Here is a 17,160-nt window from a genome sequence, read left to right on the forward strand (position 1 = left end):
TGAGAGTAGGTCCCTGCAGGAGAGTACTGCTGCACTTAGGGTCTATTTGCCCTCCCTTCCTCCACTCTTGACTGCTTCTTAAATGAATTATGGAACACGTTTTTCTTTAAATCAGAGATCCAAAATTTCACAAATGTTATGGCTGATTTTAATTGGAGACAGTATTCCTTCTGGAGCAACAGATTCCTGTTAAGATGGAATCTCTTTAAGGTGATACCAAACTAAACGTAGATAGCTTCCTGCTGTGGGTAGAAGGTTTGTGTTGGAGTTTTTGGCCTTAATCCCATACTTGCACATATAAAACTCCTTTCTAGACTGCATTGTCATTCTATATTTGCTGGTTGGATCATTCTGCTTTTCAAAGGGACAGGGAGAAGGTTTTTTATTTTTTTCTGAAGTTCCAATGGATGGTTGCCACACAGCATAGCAATCCTTCTCTAACGAGTTTTAATTTATGGATGTGTCCAGCATAAAGTGTTATGTGAAAGTTCAAATGACCTCACGTAACAATAGGACTTCAAAAATGTGAGACTGAAAAGCAAACTAGTCCAAGAGCAAAATAGTCCAAGACTATTCAACATTTTTGTCCTTCTCTGAAGCAGTATATACCTCTTGAAGTATGTATTTTTGTAATGAATGTTGAGCTGCCTGTCTCTCATTCTTCACAGTAGAACATACTAAAAAAAAGTGCATATGGCACAGCAAATGGAAGAAGAGTGTTTCTTTCTTCCAGAGAGACTTTCCTAGTAAACAGTCTGTGACAAATTCCTGATGGCTTCTGCAGGTAAATTTTCTAGAATGAAGAGCTGTTTTCAGCCCCACTCTAGAGAATGAAGTATTCAAAGACTGTTGTCAATTTTTTCCCCTTTCCTTTTGCTTTTTTTTCCTGCCACCCAGAGTTAAGCAGGCAATATTTTCTGAAATTGCAATTGAGTTAGACAGTTGTGGCTGACAATTTCACAGAGGTTGAGCATTTGGCAGGTTATTTATTTGTCTGTCAGGCTGGATGTACCTGACTATGCAAGTGCTGTGAGCAGATGCAGAGGTGGGACTGATGGGCAGGGTGGTGGTTGTTTAAGTACCACGGACAGAGGCCCCTCCACACGTGTCCAAACCATCCATGACTTCACCTGTCAGTTTTGTATGTGGGCACTTCAGCACAGCCTTGACCCTTTTGCAGGCATCATTATTTGAGATTCTTCATCACTTGTTACTTTTTAAAGAGCGGTTTTTCTGTGAATCCATGTCCCAAAGCTCTTGGTGTTCCACGGTGAGTGCCACTGTACCCCTTTCCTCCATTGGACATGAGGCTTTTGTGCGTACTTCCTCACCAGGGGCTCCCCATTGTGTCTAGGACTTAACTGTTGTCCTCTTATGTGTTCTTCATCTGACTTCAGCAGAATTCAAAGACAGCCTATGAGGGCATTCATAAAGCTGACTTTCCCTGTTAACCATTCCATGGATTAAATTTCAGCTCTTTCTAACTTTATTCCTGGTGTAATATTGAAATTCTGCCTGCATCAACTGTGTGCGTCTTAGAAGATATTGCATTGGTTTCTCAGCAGAACCAAATAAAAGGGTTCCTTTTTTAACTGTATGGGGAAATGATAATCAGGGCACCCAATTCTAAAGACTATCAAAATGGACCAGTCACTGAGACCATTTCATGAATTTGCTGGTGAGTCATTCTGCCAAATGAAGTTTAGGCTGCTTCATACATGGCTCAATTGACATCATCTGCTCCCTTCAGAAAGCAGCAATTTGACACAACCCACTGATGTTGTCCAATATATTTGTGCTGCTCAAGTAATCCAAACAGGAAATTTAGAAAGGCACTGCAACAATCTGTATTTGAGCATTGTGAATACTAATCCTTGACCCACCAAGGATTTGATTTTCTAGATTTACTTTTCTTACTTTTCTACATATTCTTTATAGCTTGGTTTGAGTGTTTAGTTGTCTTTCTTTTTATTGCATACAGCTTTCTAATACCTGGGCATTGATTAATTTTTAGTGTTTTAATCTGGAGCAAAATAGTCTGAAGGAGGTTCTATAAAACTACTTGCAAGGATCTTTTGGACTTTTTTTCAACCTTCCCAGTCTTCCCAAAGGTCATTTCTTTCACTTTATTTGAACAAAGAGCTTAAAGGATACTAAAAGATAAGAACTTTTAGTGTTTGCAGGTTTCACTCGCTAATATAGCTCATTCTGCAACTGATCAACCCAAATGCACAGCTGACTCTTCCTGAGGGGATGGACTGTGCTCCTTTAGACTCTATAGGAACTGCTGTTTAAAAGAATGGAAAACTTCTCTTGCCTAATGGACTGAAATGAGATTTCTTGACCGTTTAAGGAGGTGGCTGATTAAGACCACAGAGGCACCTCCTTAGGTGGTCGTTGCTTCATCCGAGCACACAAGTGTGCTGTTCACAGTGGGTCCTTTGAGCCTGTTGCTGTGTTCCCTGTTAAGTTGCTAATGTGGTGTCCCTCCTTTGGCTCACTTGGAACTCACCAAGTTTCTTTTGGACATGCTTCATTTTTTCTGCTGGAACTGGTGCATCACTGCTATTAACTGGTTCTCTTCCTTCCTAAGTGAAGTGATGGCTGAAGCCCAAGCTCTGCTACTTCGTGTGTTGACAGTTCCAATACGTGGAATTATGCAGAAGCACACAGATTTTCAGTCCTGGTAACTAAATGGTAGGACATGGCCGTTATGGAAACAGGATTTTGGAAGTTAAGCCAGCCTTCTTTCTCCTTGCCAGTTGTTGTGAGAACATATTTGGATAGCAGTAAAAAACAATGGCTAAACAGGAAAGTCTTTTCCTACATGGGAAAGTTCATGTACTGATAAATATTTAATTTCTGAACATATCATTTCTTTTCCCTGAAACTTAGTTTTATAATCTACTGCTTGGAAGAATACATTATTTATTGAGAACACCTGCTTTGAAAAGCTTAGGTTTTTATAATAACTGTATTGTAAGAACTAGCTATGCACATAGACAAAATTATATGTGTGAAGAGTCTAGGCAATACTTTTAATTTCATAGTTGGCTGAGTCACTAAAACAAAAAGCAGCTTTAACAGTTTTATGAGAAAAGTAGGAGGAGTAAAATTAAATGCTGTTTGATTTCACAGCCATTTGAATCTAGTAGTAAAGTTGATGAAATGGAAATTTGATGAGGTACAAACATCTCAGAATAATGTTTCATGCTGAAGCTGTGATGGCAGGGAGAATTCTCAGCTTTCTGTCAGTACATAGGTCCTCTTCTGCACACACTTCCCAGGGGAAAAAATGAGTTGCTTTTTCTTCCTATTCCTCTGAACTGGGAGCCCTGTCTAGCATACATCTGGGATGGGTTTGTAATTACACAAAATGTAAAACTACTTACAGTGAGTTTTTTCTCTATATATCTTCACAAAAGATACCCTTAAAGGGCAGGAAAAATCGAGTCTTATTTCAAGGATGTTAGCCTATTGTAAATATAGCCAAAATCTTGGGTTGCATTTGTAACCCTAGTAGGAATAGCAGTTAGAGCTATATGCCATTTGGAGACACCACAGAATGTAAACTAAATATCACTGAGTATGGAAAAGAGGTCAATATTCAATTTAGGTAGGATTAATACTATAGAAAAGTATTAGTATAAAGTATAGAATACTATAGAAAAGTATTCTTTGGGTAAATAACTTCCTAGCCTATAAGGAAGCTGGTGACTGTAGAAGAAGCTTCCTCCTAAAAGCTCTAGTCTTATGTTCAGTCATCTCTCTGAAGTGTAGCCTCAAGTAGCCTTGCCCTTATTTTCTTTTTTTTATTTTTATTTTGTTGTGTGGTTTGCGTCTTTTATGGTAGGACACCCATTAGTTGCAATGGTAGCCTTGCCAAATATGTATGGAATTCTGTAGAACCTCTGGACTGTACAATAAAGTGAAGAAAAAGGGCTGTTAAAGAGGCTGGAGAGGAGAATTCCAATGGGAACATTAATTTTCCTTTGGCTTTCCAAATAATGTGGATTTCCTGGAGTTGGGAATATATGTCCATAGGTGAAGCTGTAGCATGCAGAGGACAGGAAAAATAAGAAAGCAACGGAGAGAAAGCAGGAGAAGAGCTAGAATATAACAGCAGCGAGGACAAGTGAGTGATTTTTCCATTTCAATTTTTATCCCTTTGTTCTTTTATTTTGACTTTCATGGTCTTCTTGTTTTCCAATTGTCACAAAATTTATAGTATTAGAAGCAAATATAAAAAAGCCACAAACCCTGGGCTTTTAGTATATTGTACAGCAAGATTAGTCTAGAGCTGCAGGAACTGTCCTGAGTTACCAATACTTAGGTTGCACTGATTCATTCCTATGTTTTCTTTTTTTTTTGAAAAAAAGACTTTTCTAGAAAAACACATAACAGAAAGAAATTTTGAAATTTTTAATTTCACTCAGATGATTAGTAATAAAACTGATTTTTTAAAATTTCTTGGAAGACAGTTTTTAACTATGACTGAGTCTTAATGATCTACATGAGATTAAAAATACAGGAGGCAACTTAATCTGGTATTTGCTCATAGTGGACTGATGCTATAGAGTTGAGGTGAAATATAAATATATCTGTATATGTGTGTGTCTGTATGTATATACAGTGGCCTGTGCTTTTAAAGAACAAGCTTGACTTTGAGCAAAGTCAACTGAAATGGATTTCAAGTATAGTATGTTATTAAGAGTGGAGCTGCCAATGCCACCTGTACTTAAGGTTGTGTGACCTTTTCCATTTTAAGACTTAACTCTTGGTTACTTTGACTTTTGCCAAAGTTCAGTTCAGACAGATTTTTCCTTGCGAGATATCTGCTTTGGGTTGAATTTTTTGAAAGTTTCAGCCAAGGCAGTTCTGTTCCAAGAACAAGGCTAGTGAAAAGTATGCTGTTTTGCTTGTGTGAGAATATTCTGGTGTCCTTCTTTGATGCTCCAGTGCCCCCAAGCTCTAAAGCAAGGATTTGAAATTTGGCAATAGTTCAGCCTTTGTGTTGAGGATGTGCCTTTTGCCTCCCTGTAAAAATCCACCCAAATTTCCAGACCAGTTTACAAGGCTTTGAAAGATTGCCATTTGCATGGGCTTAATAGGAATTTCTTAAAACTTCACAGTAAGCTTCCTTTAGATTCTGTTCACACTGGGAATGCTCCAGGCAGAGTAGAGCCACATATTTCATCCCACTTCTGCTCTGAGTTGTGGTGGCTGGGTCTGGGTGCTGACATGGAGCTAGGAGTGGGCAGCATTGTGTCTTGGATCACCCCTGCCTCTTCCCATGTCCTGGTCCTTCTCCCTGGTGACGGACCTGGGCCCTCTGGAAACAGAAAGTTTCACTCATCTGAAAGAGCATGACAGATGTGGAGGAGAAGAATTTGGGAGAGTGTGTGTGTCTGGTTTATACATTCCTTTGGTCACAGAAAATGTGTGTATCATACTGGCAAAACAATACTTCCTTTTCTACTGAGTGTTCAGTTTGGTTTTGTTTCATTAAACCTCAGTAGTTGAGTTGGTATCAGGGTTTTAATGAACTATGTGAGCATCAATTTAAAAAAAAAGGTTAGTCTCAAATGTCTGTACAGGAATGTTAGAGGGCAGAAATCAAGAGCTTACTTTTTTCAAACATTGAAGTCTGACATTTGCATTTATTACACTCTAGCCTCCAACTTCATCACGAGTGTTGTGTGTTTTGTCCAAGAGGCAACTGTTTGACTGGAATGGGGAAGGGGCATATTCTGAGGATGAGTCCGGGATTTGTACAAGTAAAGGTTGTGTATTCATCTGTTAGGGAAGTTGAGAAATGTGGAGTGAGGGAAGCTGAGATTTGGGGAAATAAAAAAAAGTCTTTGTGGCTAAGACAGATCAGTGGTGCTTGATGAATTGTGTGCTGTCTGTGCTCAGTCTTGGTGTTTCTACAAGAGGCACTCAAGTGGCTGCTTCTAGATGGCTGCTCAGACTCTGTGTTGTGGCTGGCTTGAGAACTTGTATCCATTTGCAGAAATGCAGAACTGCAAGTGAACTCAGTGGGAGCTAAACCTCCTGTAAAATCCTGTATTGCACTTACAACAGTAAAAACCAGCTCAGAATATGTGACGTTTGACATCTGGAGCCAGGGAACCTTTTAGTCCGATTAGCCTAATGTCTCAGGTGCCAGTTTTACAGGTGAAGGAATGACTTGTCCCATCCCTGTAGAAAGACCTGGGGACAAACTGGTTGCCTTTGTAGCAGGACTGAAACTAACATGCTGTAAATAGAACATATAACCATCTCCTTTGAGCAGGGATGAAACAAAGCATTGGGAAATATGCCATTCTTTTAGCTTTCCCACCTTTTTTTTAAATTACTTAGTGTTAACTAATCTGTTTCATACTGATCTAAGCATAAAAATTTCACTATCTTAGCTCTTGAACTCAAATTTTCCACTTTGAATTAGCAGTCAAAATTTGTAAACGCTGATGATAATATTAAAATGCAAGTTTAATTAGCAATAGCCTTGTAATTCTCTTCAAAATCACAGTCACTTGGCCTTAGTAGTAGTTGTATAAAGTGTTAGGAGGATCCTCCTCCTCTGTTTACTATGAAGATGGAAAGCATCCTTGTTTAAGCTGTTTACTGCCACCTCACCATGATAAATTTCCCCTTTGTAAAGCTGCTTCAACAAGACGTATTTTTTTATCCCCTTGTAAAGTCAGCCATGACCTGAAGTTTCCTATGGGAAGAAAAAAAATTAAAGTTTTTGAAAGGGACAGTGCTACAGCAAATAAGTGACTGTGTTTGTGGAAATGTCTAGCTCCCTGAGTGAAATGATTTGCTGCTAAGGTTTAGTGAATTTAATGCTTTGGAAATAATTTGTTGGAGAGTCTGCAGCAGTGGAGAGTTTTGGGTTGCGGTTATTTGTTGAGTTTTTTTCCTTGTTCTTTCTTTTAAGGTGGAGGTGTAAAAGATTTTTTTGTCTGCTACTTTAAACTGAAGTAGTCATCAAACTTTTTTACTTGTTTCTTGGGTTGTTTTCTCAGAGTGCCTGCTCTGAACTAGTAGCTCTCAGATGGGTCTTTTGAAAGCTTCAGCATAAACAAGGCATTTGACAGCATGTGCCATGCAGTATTTTTGGGAGAAAGATGGGAATTTTGAGCAGCTCAAACACATACATCTTCCTTAGGGGAACTCAGCTGCTAGGAAAGCACTCTTATTTGCTTAGCTGTGTGAATCCACTTGCTAGTGGACAATTGTTTTGTGTTTTGTTTTCTTTCCCCCCCAGGACTTTTATTTACTTGTGTGCTTTTCCATGTGTGTTTTGAGCTGTGCTTTGAAGTTGGGCAGCTAGTTTTAAACAAAAGCTGTTACCATGCCCTGCATAGCATCCAGTTTGATTTCAGCAATCTGTTGTGTTAGTGATGTGGTTTAGAGTTAAAAAAATGCTGTTTTTTGCTTGCCTTGGCATTGGTTTGTGTAGGATTAAAATTGAAAAAGATAAAATCATCATGTCACACTGGGTATGTTGTATAAAAGGCAAGTTAAATGTGATTAGAATGTGATTTAATGGCTGTGCAGCAATTATTAATTGGTCATGATACATTAGATGAAGTTTGAGGTATCCTCTATTTTTTCCTCTGTCACTTTCCTTTTCCTCTTCCCCAGTCCCCCTAATAATATAAGGAATTTCTGAAAATCCAGAACTTTGTGTTCATTTCGTTTCCTACATAAGTCATTCAATTGTACTTCAGAGTGCCTAGATAAAACAATTTAAAATGCATATTTTGTCATATTTGAGCATTGTTCTTCAGTAAGAAGGTCCAAATGCTACACTTTTACTTTCTTAAATTTATACTGAAGTCTGTATTCTTTTATATTGATTTTTATTTTAGGATTAGGGCACAAAATGAGGAGTAGATTCTGAAAGGCAAAAGCAAACACAACTGCAGACAACCAAATTAATTTGTATACATTTACATGAGCAGTAAATCAGCTATGAGTATTCAACTCTGTTATTTCAAATTATTTTGAAAAAGTAACTAAAATGTGATTAACAAGATTGCTTTATTAAGTGGCTTTAATATGTGATGATTTTTATGAAGTATGTGAACTGTTTCTGACTGTTTTGTTCTTCTGTCTTGTTTTTGGCAGCAACTGGAATTAGTGGAACCTAGTGGCTGGATCCATGTTCCTCTGACAGATACCCACAAGAAGCCCATTCGCACCTTTATGATCCAGATTGCTGTTCTGGCAAATCACCAGAATGGAAGAGACACTCACATGAGGCAAATCAAAGTGTACACCCCTGTGGAGGAGAGCTCCATTGGTAAATTTCCCAGATGTACAACAATTGATTTCATGATGTATCGCTCCATCAGATAAAATTTCCTCATGAGGAACAATAAAGGTATTTTTTCATGACCATGTCATTGCTAAAGTATTCAGATACTTAAAGAGCAGGGTTTACTTCAGTGTAATTATATCTTTATGTTCATACTTTGTACAATTTTGAAATAAAGATAATCTTGTGTTGCAGTATGCTGTAGTCTGTAATTTTGTTTCTTTTTCTAGGAGTCTGAGTGCTCTTGTACTCTCTGAGAGAGAAAAAACAATCCAGGCGCTCTTAAATGAATGTGTTTGACTGGGTGGGAGTCAATAATTTATTTGACATAATACAGATATTTTGGGGGAGGATCTCTTCCCCTAATGATCATGCATGGAAATAGTTCATTCCTTTACCTAAAAATGGCTCTTTAAAAAGTTGCTCCTCTTCTTGAACAGACATGATCTAAAGACATTACCAGCAGTATTTTCCCATTATTGCTTATGCTAATTTCTTGTATCCTTTTTTCTAGAGGGTTGTTTCTGCTCAGTGGCTGTGTGCATGGCTTTAGCCTTCTTTGTAACTACAAAGTAAATAATACAATTGCAGAATATCTCCAGTTGGAAGGGACATGGAAAGATCATAGAGTCCAATTTGCCACTTCTTGCAGGACTACCTAAAACTAATCCATATGACTAAATGTTGTCCAGATGCTCCTTGAACTGTAACAGGCATGGTGTCATAACCATTTTCCTGGGGAGTCTGTTCTAGTGACTGATAATGCAGTGAAGATGACAATGACGTGGAGAAAACCAAACCTTTCCAAATTATTCAACTTAGTACATGCATTAATATAGATACATTGAGTGTAGGTCATCTAGAACATGATAGCTGTTGAAAATAGGTGATTTAGGCATGCTCTGGCATCCTACAGCCATGCAGGAATGAATGTGGTGGTCCAATGCACCTTCTAAAGTACTGGGAACTCAAGTATAACACAAGTAATCTCATGTTCAGAGCACAGAATTCTTTTAATGTGTGTTTTAAATAAAGGGCATTGCAAGGAAAATGTGTGATCTGCCTGCTTGCTGTGAGTAGGAATATTTAGCACCTCTACTAATGTCTCATAATCTAATCACTAGTTATTTAAACTTTTAAAAAAGTGCGTAGATTTAGAAAGAGACGTTGTTGAAGTACAAAGGTTTCCTTGTAAGTGTTTGGTACTGATCAAACCCATTCTTCCTCATAGCACCAGGAAAGTTGATGGTCAATCTAGACTAATCTCAGCCAAGGAAAACTTTTGTCACTCTTCTTATTTGTGAGCAAGGAAAGGCTAATAATAGTGGAGACACATCAAACAATTGTGCATCATCCTGCAGAGGAGAAAGGAGGTAAAATAGAGGAAAATGGGAAGGTTGTTGAAGAAGGAGGAAGATTTAAAAATTTGTTTTATATACTCGATGAAGTTGTTTACTGAAAACTTTTGTTTGTGGCTGAATTCCACAGTAGTTAGGAGGGTCATTAAACAGGGCGTTTCTTGATAAAGAACCTTGTAGAGAAGTGCATGACTAGTTTGGGGTTTCTATTTAAATGTGGATTCAGTCATTTCAGTCATAAGAAGGACCTTAATGGAACTTTACCTTTCCCTGTAGAGGATGGATCAAGTGCAGAATTCCTGTTCAGCAGAAGCTGGCTGAACTTGTGCCTTTCACCAAGTCTGTCACTTCTGTGGATTTTCTTATCTAGTGTCAGAGAGTTGTGCATTCCTATTCACTTAATTAAAGCAAAGTATGTACTTTTGATGTCCACTTCATAGACTTCTGCTTAAGAAAAACAACATTATACCTCTCCCGGATTTATCTAGTTACTTTTGCTAAGTTATGGATTGTTTTGCATGGAATTTCCTTGGTTTTCTCCCAGAAGTTAAGATGGCAGTTATCCATCCTAGCTTTGCCTTGTCAAGGCTCTGTTTCCTAATTAAGGATTCTACCATGGATAATTCTCTGGTAATTTTGTGCTTTGGTCAGTAACATTTATCTTTTCATACATGTCACTCTGCAAATGTTATATCTAGACTAATACTGCTCTGTGCCAAACATATCCAGTAAGCTAGGAACAAGCCAGTCAGCACAGCCTTGTTCTTCTTATTTCTGTCCTTCCATCAGTAGGCATAATTTTTGGATCTTTAGAGAGGTATTCTAGCTTTTATTGACTTTTTTTCAGGACATGGATGCTCGTGCAGGATAGTGGCCAGCATTTGTGTCAAAAATTTGGAATTGTTATTTCTGGCAGTGTCGTTGAATAAGCTGAAATATAGCTTGACTACTTATCTTGCTCTTCTGAAATGACAGATTGTGTTCAAGTGGTTTTAAGAATCCATGATACCCATGGTAAGCTGGGTTATGTCAAGCTTTACTGTTGGGGAAGGAATTTACTCACTTGGAAACAAGTGCGGTGGCCATTCTAAATCCATATGAAAAATCTTTTCTGTGTTGTTTTGTAGTAATTGTAGATACATTGCATTGCACTGGTATTTAACATCTGTGGAAGTACATTTGGTTTTTAACACTTTTGGCACTTGGTCACATAAGGCTGCTGATTTTTAAGTGATGAGATCCTAGATCAGTGTGTCTGAAAATAAAGCAAGTTGCTGCCTTGTGTATGAATATGGTACTTAGTATTTGAATTGGGATAAACAAACTGGGCTGCCAAGTCATTCAGGAAGTTACTTACACATACGTTGTGTTTAGCTGCTGCTTCTTTTCCTTGCTCACTGTTTTCAGACATGCAGTTGCCTGGAATCTTATCACTTTCTCCTTTTCTCTTGCATAAGAAGCACCTGATAAATATCGAGTAGTACAAGTAATACTGGAATAAATGAGAGATGAAATGGAAGATGTATTTGTCCTGAAAAATCATGACTTGGCAGTGATCTGACTCATCACTTCAAATAGTAGTAATTTAAGGGTTTAAAAATCTTTTCTTGGAAGGTCACTAGGCCTTTCTGCCTCACAGAAAAGAAATTTGGTTCCCAGTGTAAGTGTAAAAACTTTCCTTTTAATACAACTTCAGCTTATTTCCTTTGCAGATGCTAAGAAGAGGGAGGTAACTGAGTCACCAGGATCTTGAACTCGTGTTGAAATGAAGGACTGTACCTGTGTTTTGACTAAGTCGTGTCTGTGTGTCTTCTTAGCACCACTGTGTAAATAAAAAAGGCAGATGGCAGGAGAGGGAGAAAAGAGGTATTTGCTGCTCCTGGTTTCTAAAATGGAGAACAGCAAAACATTTAAGTTTTGTTTAAATTCACATAGGGAATCTCTGGCAGAGCTGGATGTTAAAGGCATATCATCACTATCTATCTTCTCTTTTCATTGTGAAGCTGATTTTCAGATAATGATCCTGTTTCCAAGACAAATTTTTCAGTAATGCAATTTCTGTATGTAATTCCATTTAAAAGTTTAAACTGTATTTTGGGGTTTGCTGTTCTGGTCTAGTCTATAGGGGAGATCCTTTTGCCAGCACTCTTGACTGTAGATGCACCACTGAAACTCTTCAGCTGAGCCTTGGTGCTTGTTCTTACCTCCCTGAAGTGAGTCTTACTGTTGGTAGTTGTTTTTCTTCACGTGTGTTAAAACAGTTTAGGGGAAGTAATTGAAACATTTAGGCTTGAAATCTGCTTATATGTTAGAGAGAGACAGATGCTGAGATTGCCAGTACTGATTACCAAAACCTTATGAATTTGGGCATAATGGATGAAAAGGCAAATTGTTGGCTCACCTTATAGAGCAAGCCAGAGCTCCAGGCATTAGGTCATTGCTTGAAAAATCCCCACCTTTCACACAGCAGTAGTCAGCAGTAATTGTAATTGCCTGGACTCAAAAACTGCAAGTGAAACAGGTGCTCAGGCAGTTCATGTCACCTGAAGTGAGTCAGGGTGATAAGACTGCACCTTGTAATTAGAGCGGAATTGTACAACACCCTGTAAAGAAAAGGAGAATCAGAAGCTCCTCTAGTAAACTTCTCAGGAAGCTCCAAACACTTCAGCCATTTGTCAACCATAAATATGTGTCTTTGCTTCAAAAAGGTGAGTGGGTTTTTCTATAAACTGTATTTTCAGGATGGCTCTGCTTAGTAATACACAAAAGAAGAGTTCAGGCCTAAATGAAAGCATAAATGCTCATCATAGTGTTACTGTGTTTTCCTGTGTAAATGAATGATGGAGATGATTTTTAGTGGATATTTTTGTGGAATTTACCAGTGAGCTCTGCAGCTTATCTATCTGAATTCTTTGGGATCACTGGATCACCCAGACTGACCTGTTATGTGCTTGCCTGCATGGGAGAAGTGGAGGTTTGGGCTCTGAGGAGCCCATGGTTATAACAAGCAGTGCAGTGCTGTGCTTTCAGAGCCTGACTTGGTTAATTCCTGGTAACCTTTGAGCTCTTATTCCTAAGTTTTGTCATTCTGTGTTAATGGTTAATTAATATTGATGCATTGATTACAAGAATGCTTTGCATTCCTTTGCATGTTTACACAAAAAATAGCTGTTTATTTAATATTTAACTACCACATTACTTCTTGAATTAAATGCAATAGTTTTTTTCTGGAGCATGAGATAAAAATCTAAATGCAATTAAAATGTTCATAATATTAAGAGTATGTCCCTCAGATGGGATTGCTGAGGCTTCCAGGCAAAGGTATTGGGTGGTCTGCTGTTGGTTTGGAATACTTAAGTGTTCTGGTTTAGATCAGAAAGGTGTTAAGGTGCTTTTATAAAGCTGCATAAAGCATCATTAAACATTGTTCATGGAAGCAAATTGAAAGTCATCCTTCACGTGCCATACTTGCTGTAACTCCAGGCTGACATTTCAACGAGCTGTTTTACGTCAGCCTAACAATTGCCTGTGACAGTTTCTCCATTTGCACCAAAGAATAAACCTCTCTTGCAGCAGTCAACAGTATTAGCATGGTTTAGTTTAATGGAAGAATGGAATAAAAAAAAAAAAGCCCCAGCCCCAAAGCCCAGGTAATGAAAATTATGCTAATACTTGATGCAGCTAGAAGATATAATCCAGATGTAATTATATATGAAGTGAGAAAGTAAGTTTGGGATTGTTGGAAACATTAAATACCTGAACTCTGATCCCAATGAAGTGAATTACTGCTGTTAATTATAAATAACTATATGATTATAATAATAATTATAAATAACTGTAGGGGAACAGTTTAACCAATATTTAATACTCTAATTTAAGGAAATTAAGTGGGATCAGTGACTCCCCAGTTATATAGATTAAAAGAGGCAAACCTGGAGCAGTTTTGGAAGTTTCTTTCTCAGATGCTTCTTTCAATATACAAAATTAGGAGTAAATTCCATACACAGGCAATGTAGTATGAACATGTAATTTTTTTGAAATATTTTACAATTAGAAGGTAAAAAATCCTTGTATAAAATGAAAGCATCAGAGCTCTGCAACACTTCACTTTTTGGATAGTTAATATTCTTGAGTATATGACTGATATTGTGTAGGTGACAATGTCTAGCTTGCAGAATGATCTCAACAAAATTCCCAATGGCTGTTTCATTTCAGTATTTACCATATTTTTGTCCTGGCATATAATCTGTAATGTGAAGCAGCAGACAGGAAAGCTTCTATAAACGAGTCTCATTCACCCTACAAAAACACTACCATGACAAGCAAATAATTTATTGCAAAGTAATGTCTGGGCATTAGTTTAATTAGAAAACACCTCAGGACAGGAATTTTCTTGTTCTATGTATTTGTCCATTTCCTTTAAAGATGTATTTCTCTCTTTGCTTAAACTGATTAGAAATTTCAAGTAAAAGGTGAGTTTACTGATCTCTTGCCAAGGTTTTACCTGTTTGTCTACACAACTACTTCAGTTTGCTCTCCTGTTTCCATTGACATCGGTATAAAATAAATATTCATTCTGACACTTCAGAGTAGAATCTTTAATCTGGGGCACACATCTCTGAAGAGAATTTCTATTAGGAACAAATAAACCCATACAATCTAATCTTTCAATTGTATTTAATTGAATCCTCATGTTTTGTTTGGTGTGATTTTTGATTTTTTACAGTGTTTTTATCAGTGTGATTTTTAATATAGGCCAGGATCTTGTGACCTCTTGTACTCAGTATTAAAGCTTATTCTACTTTTAGTTGAGAGTAGTCTTAAGTATTTCAGATGTTATGCTTCTTTATCTGTTCCTTCTGCTATTTTTTCCCATTATTTGGCAGTTGACAGGGGAGAATTACAGCACTTTCTAAAGGTGCATTTTTCCACTGGAAAACCAGTGAGAATATACTAGTGAGACAAAGGTTTAAACTGAAATCTTACTGAAAGCTTCCAGGCTATTGTTAATCTTCTAGCAGAGATAGCTCATCTCTCAGTACAAGTTATGTATATCTTCGTTCTGTATGATTTTCTATCATTAATTTATTGAAAAACCAGGAGTCTGTGTTCTTGTCTCTTTTCAACTAAGTCTCAAGTTATTCTAAACCTTCCTCGTAGGTAGAGATGTAAATCTCAGTGGCAGTACACGTGCTCAGATGTTGCTGTATCCCACATTCCCAGTCTTACTGTATTTCTATGCTCTGATTATTCAGTGTAGTTTTTTAAGGCCTTACAATAAAGCAGTGAGGTAGGTAATAAAAAAATCTTTTTTCTTTTAGTTTTCTGGTCGTTTGGGTTTTTTTAATTCTTCCTTAACCTAATTTTTCTACCTGCAGTAACAATTTGCTTTTAATTCTTCCCTGTGTGTCATGGGGTTTTTTTGTTTGTTTCCCTCATTTTCATATTTTATGAAGGTTTTTTATCAAGTAATTTTACTTCTAAAACGAGGTAAGTTCATCTGGATATACCTGAAAACCCAGGAAATTATTTGTCTATTATATTTACCAACAAAATATTTGTGTCATCCCTGGATGTCTCAGAAATATTTTTTCAGTATATAAATGGCTATTTAGACTGTTTTCCTCCAGATACTGCAGTTTTCATTTCTTCCAGATAGAAGAATTAATAACTGTGTTCTCTTGTTAACATAAAGCAAAGGCAACCTCATTAAACCAGTGGAAGAGTGCAAGCCAGGAGAGAGTCAGTTCTTGCATACTAAATGGAAAAAGATTGATATACATCTCTTGGGAAGTTTGCAATGACAGGTTTATCTATGTTAATAGTTTGTACAATCCTCCTGTTCCCATAATTTATGCTGCCTTTTTTATATGATTATGTGTTCTTTTTTCCCACCTTATTTTAGGAGTGAATCAAAATAACATAGTGGAAGGAGTCTATTACTTCTGGAAATTTGAAAAGTATGGAGTGAATGAGGTGAAGTCTTGCAGAAAGGGAGGACATGGTTTTTTGATTAAGACAGATTGCTCTTTGGAAAGTTGGACTCCATCTTTATTTTCCCACACAATGACTCTAGCAAAGTCACTTGAATATTTGCATAGGTGATCACTCATTGTTTCTTGGAGGATTTACTCTGAGAGGTCTGGTTCAGATTTTCTAAAGTATTAGTGAAAGTACCTGGCATTCTCAGATGTTGCTGAAGGCAGAGGCTTGCTTGCATCATTCATTCTATTCAGCTCAAGAGATAACCTGAAAAAAACAACCTTTCCATTAAAAACAATGTCATTCACTTATTGGGGACAAAAGTTTGCATTCAATTAGTTGGTTTCTCTGGCTTCTGATGGCCCCTATTTTTTTTCCTCTAGAAGTCATTGTGTCTGGACCCTGCTTTGCTCATTTGCAGTGCTTGCTTCCTACCCAGTCTTCAAACTGGCCCCAGTCTCATCTCCAAGTCTGAGTGCTTTTCCACCCTAGGCTTTAGTTTTCCCCTCACCCCCATTTTCCTTCCGCAGAACTCTCTGTCTCTCCCTTTCCCAGTCACTGTGGCAGCATTTTGTATCCTATTTAGTCATACATTTTCTCACCCACTACTCATTTTCTTGATATTCCCCCTGAATCCCCCAATTTTCCATTTTCCCTCCACTAATCCTGCAGATTTTCCTTTCTTTCCCAGCTAGTCCCAGCTAATACCACATGCTTCCTCCCCACATTGCATAATGCATATTCTGCCTGTCAGCTCTCTTCCCATCCTGCTGAAGTCACAGATGATGAGATTACTGAGAGCACAGGGAAGGGATTTTTCTGCTTTTGGTTATAATGCTCAACCCAGCCCAAGGATACAGTACCTGAAAGCAGCTATTACAGCAAAAGGTTGACTTTGCCCTGCAGCTTCACACCAGATCATGTTCAGGATTGTCCTGTGGGGTGTGCATTTTTAGGCTTGGCCAAAATTGAGGAGACTTTCATAAATGGTTCTATGTATATCTCCTACTCTCTCTCTGTTCCCATCTAATTTCAGAATCTCTGAAGCATTTGAGTGCTAAAAGTTTCCAAATAAAAGATTGTGAGAACATTTCTCTGAAATGGCTGAATAGTTTTGGCTGGAGTTTTCAAAAATAAATTCAGCCTGAGGCAGACAGCTGGTATGGGAAATTTCAGCTAACAGAGTTGCAATTTGGCTAAGTTTTGAGAAACTCGGAAGAGATTTGTGAGGGAGTGAACCCTGGGTAATGTTTCACATTTCACCAAATAGCATCTTCTGGGCAGTGTGCTTTGTGACTTTGAATTTTATACCAAGTCCACACATTCTCTACAGAAACTAGCTAAGCTTCAGTATATTAGAAAAGCTATTTTTATTTGGGGTTTATGGACTCAGAGTTTTTAAAAGAATTTATTTGCTTCCCCAGTCTAGTTGAAGTATCTTTCTGTATAGGTCCAGCCTGCCAAGGGTATTTTTACTGAAACTATCTCTGT

The 17,160-nt window shown here is 37.7% G+C and overlaps 1 protein-coding gene across 6 annotated transcripts in view; it reads left to right on the forward strand.

Moving 5' to 3' along the window:
- The window catches only part of ANAPC10 (anaphase promoting complex subunit 10), a 141,389-nt gene that overhangs the window by 23,914 nt on the left and 100,315 nt on the right, over positions 1–17,160 (forward strand). For 3 of the 6 annotated variants that reach the window (XM_031066409.1, XM_031066408.1, XM_031066407.1), the window contains exon 5: positions 8,140–8,526. The exons of the other annotated variants lie outside the window; for them this stretch is intronic. In XM_031066409.1, coding sequence (XP_030922269.1) covers positions 8,140–8,370 — 231 coding nt within the window. In that variant the 3' untranslated portion in view covers positions 8,371–8,526. Of the gene's footprint in view, positions 1–8,139; positions 8,527–17,160 lie in introns of those variants that run through there. 6 annotated transcript variants of the gene reach the window in all.

The sequence above is a fragment of the Geospiza fortis genome, unplaced genomic scaffold (genome assembly GCF_000277835.1).
Source record: "Geospiza fortis unplaced genomic scaffold, GeoFor_1.0 scaffold11, whole genome shotgun sequence".
Taxonomy (NCBI): domain Eukaryota; kingdom Metazoa; phylum Chordata; class Aves; order Passeriformes; family Thraupidae; genus Geospiza; species Geospiza fortis.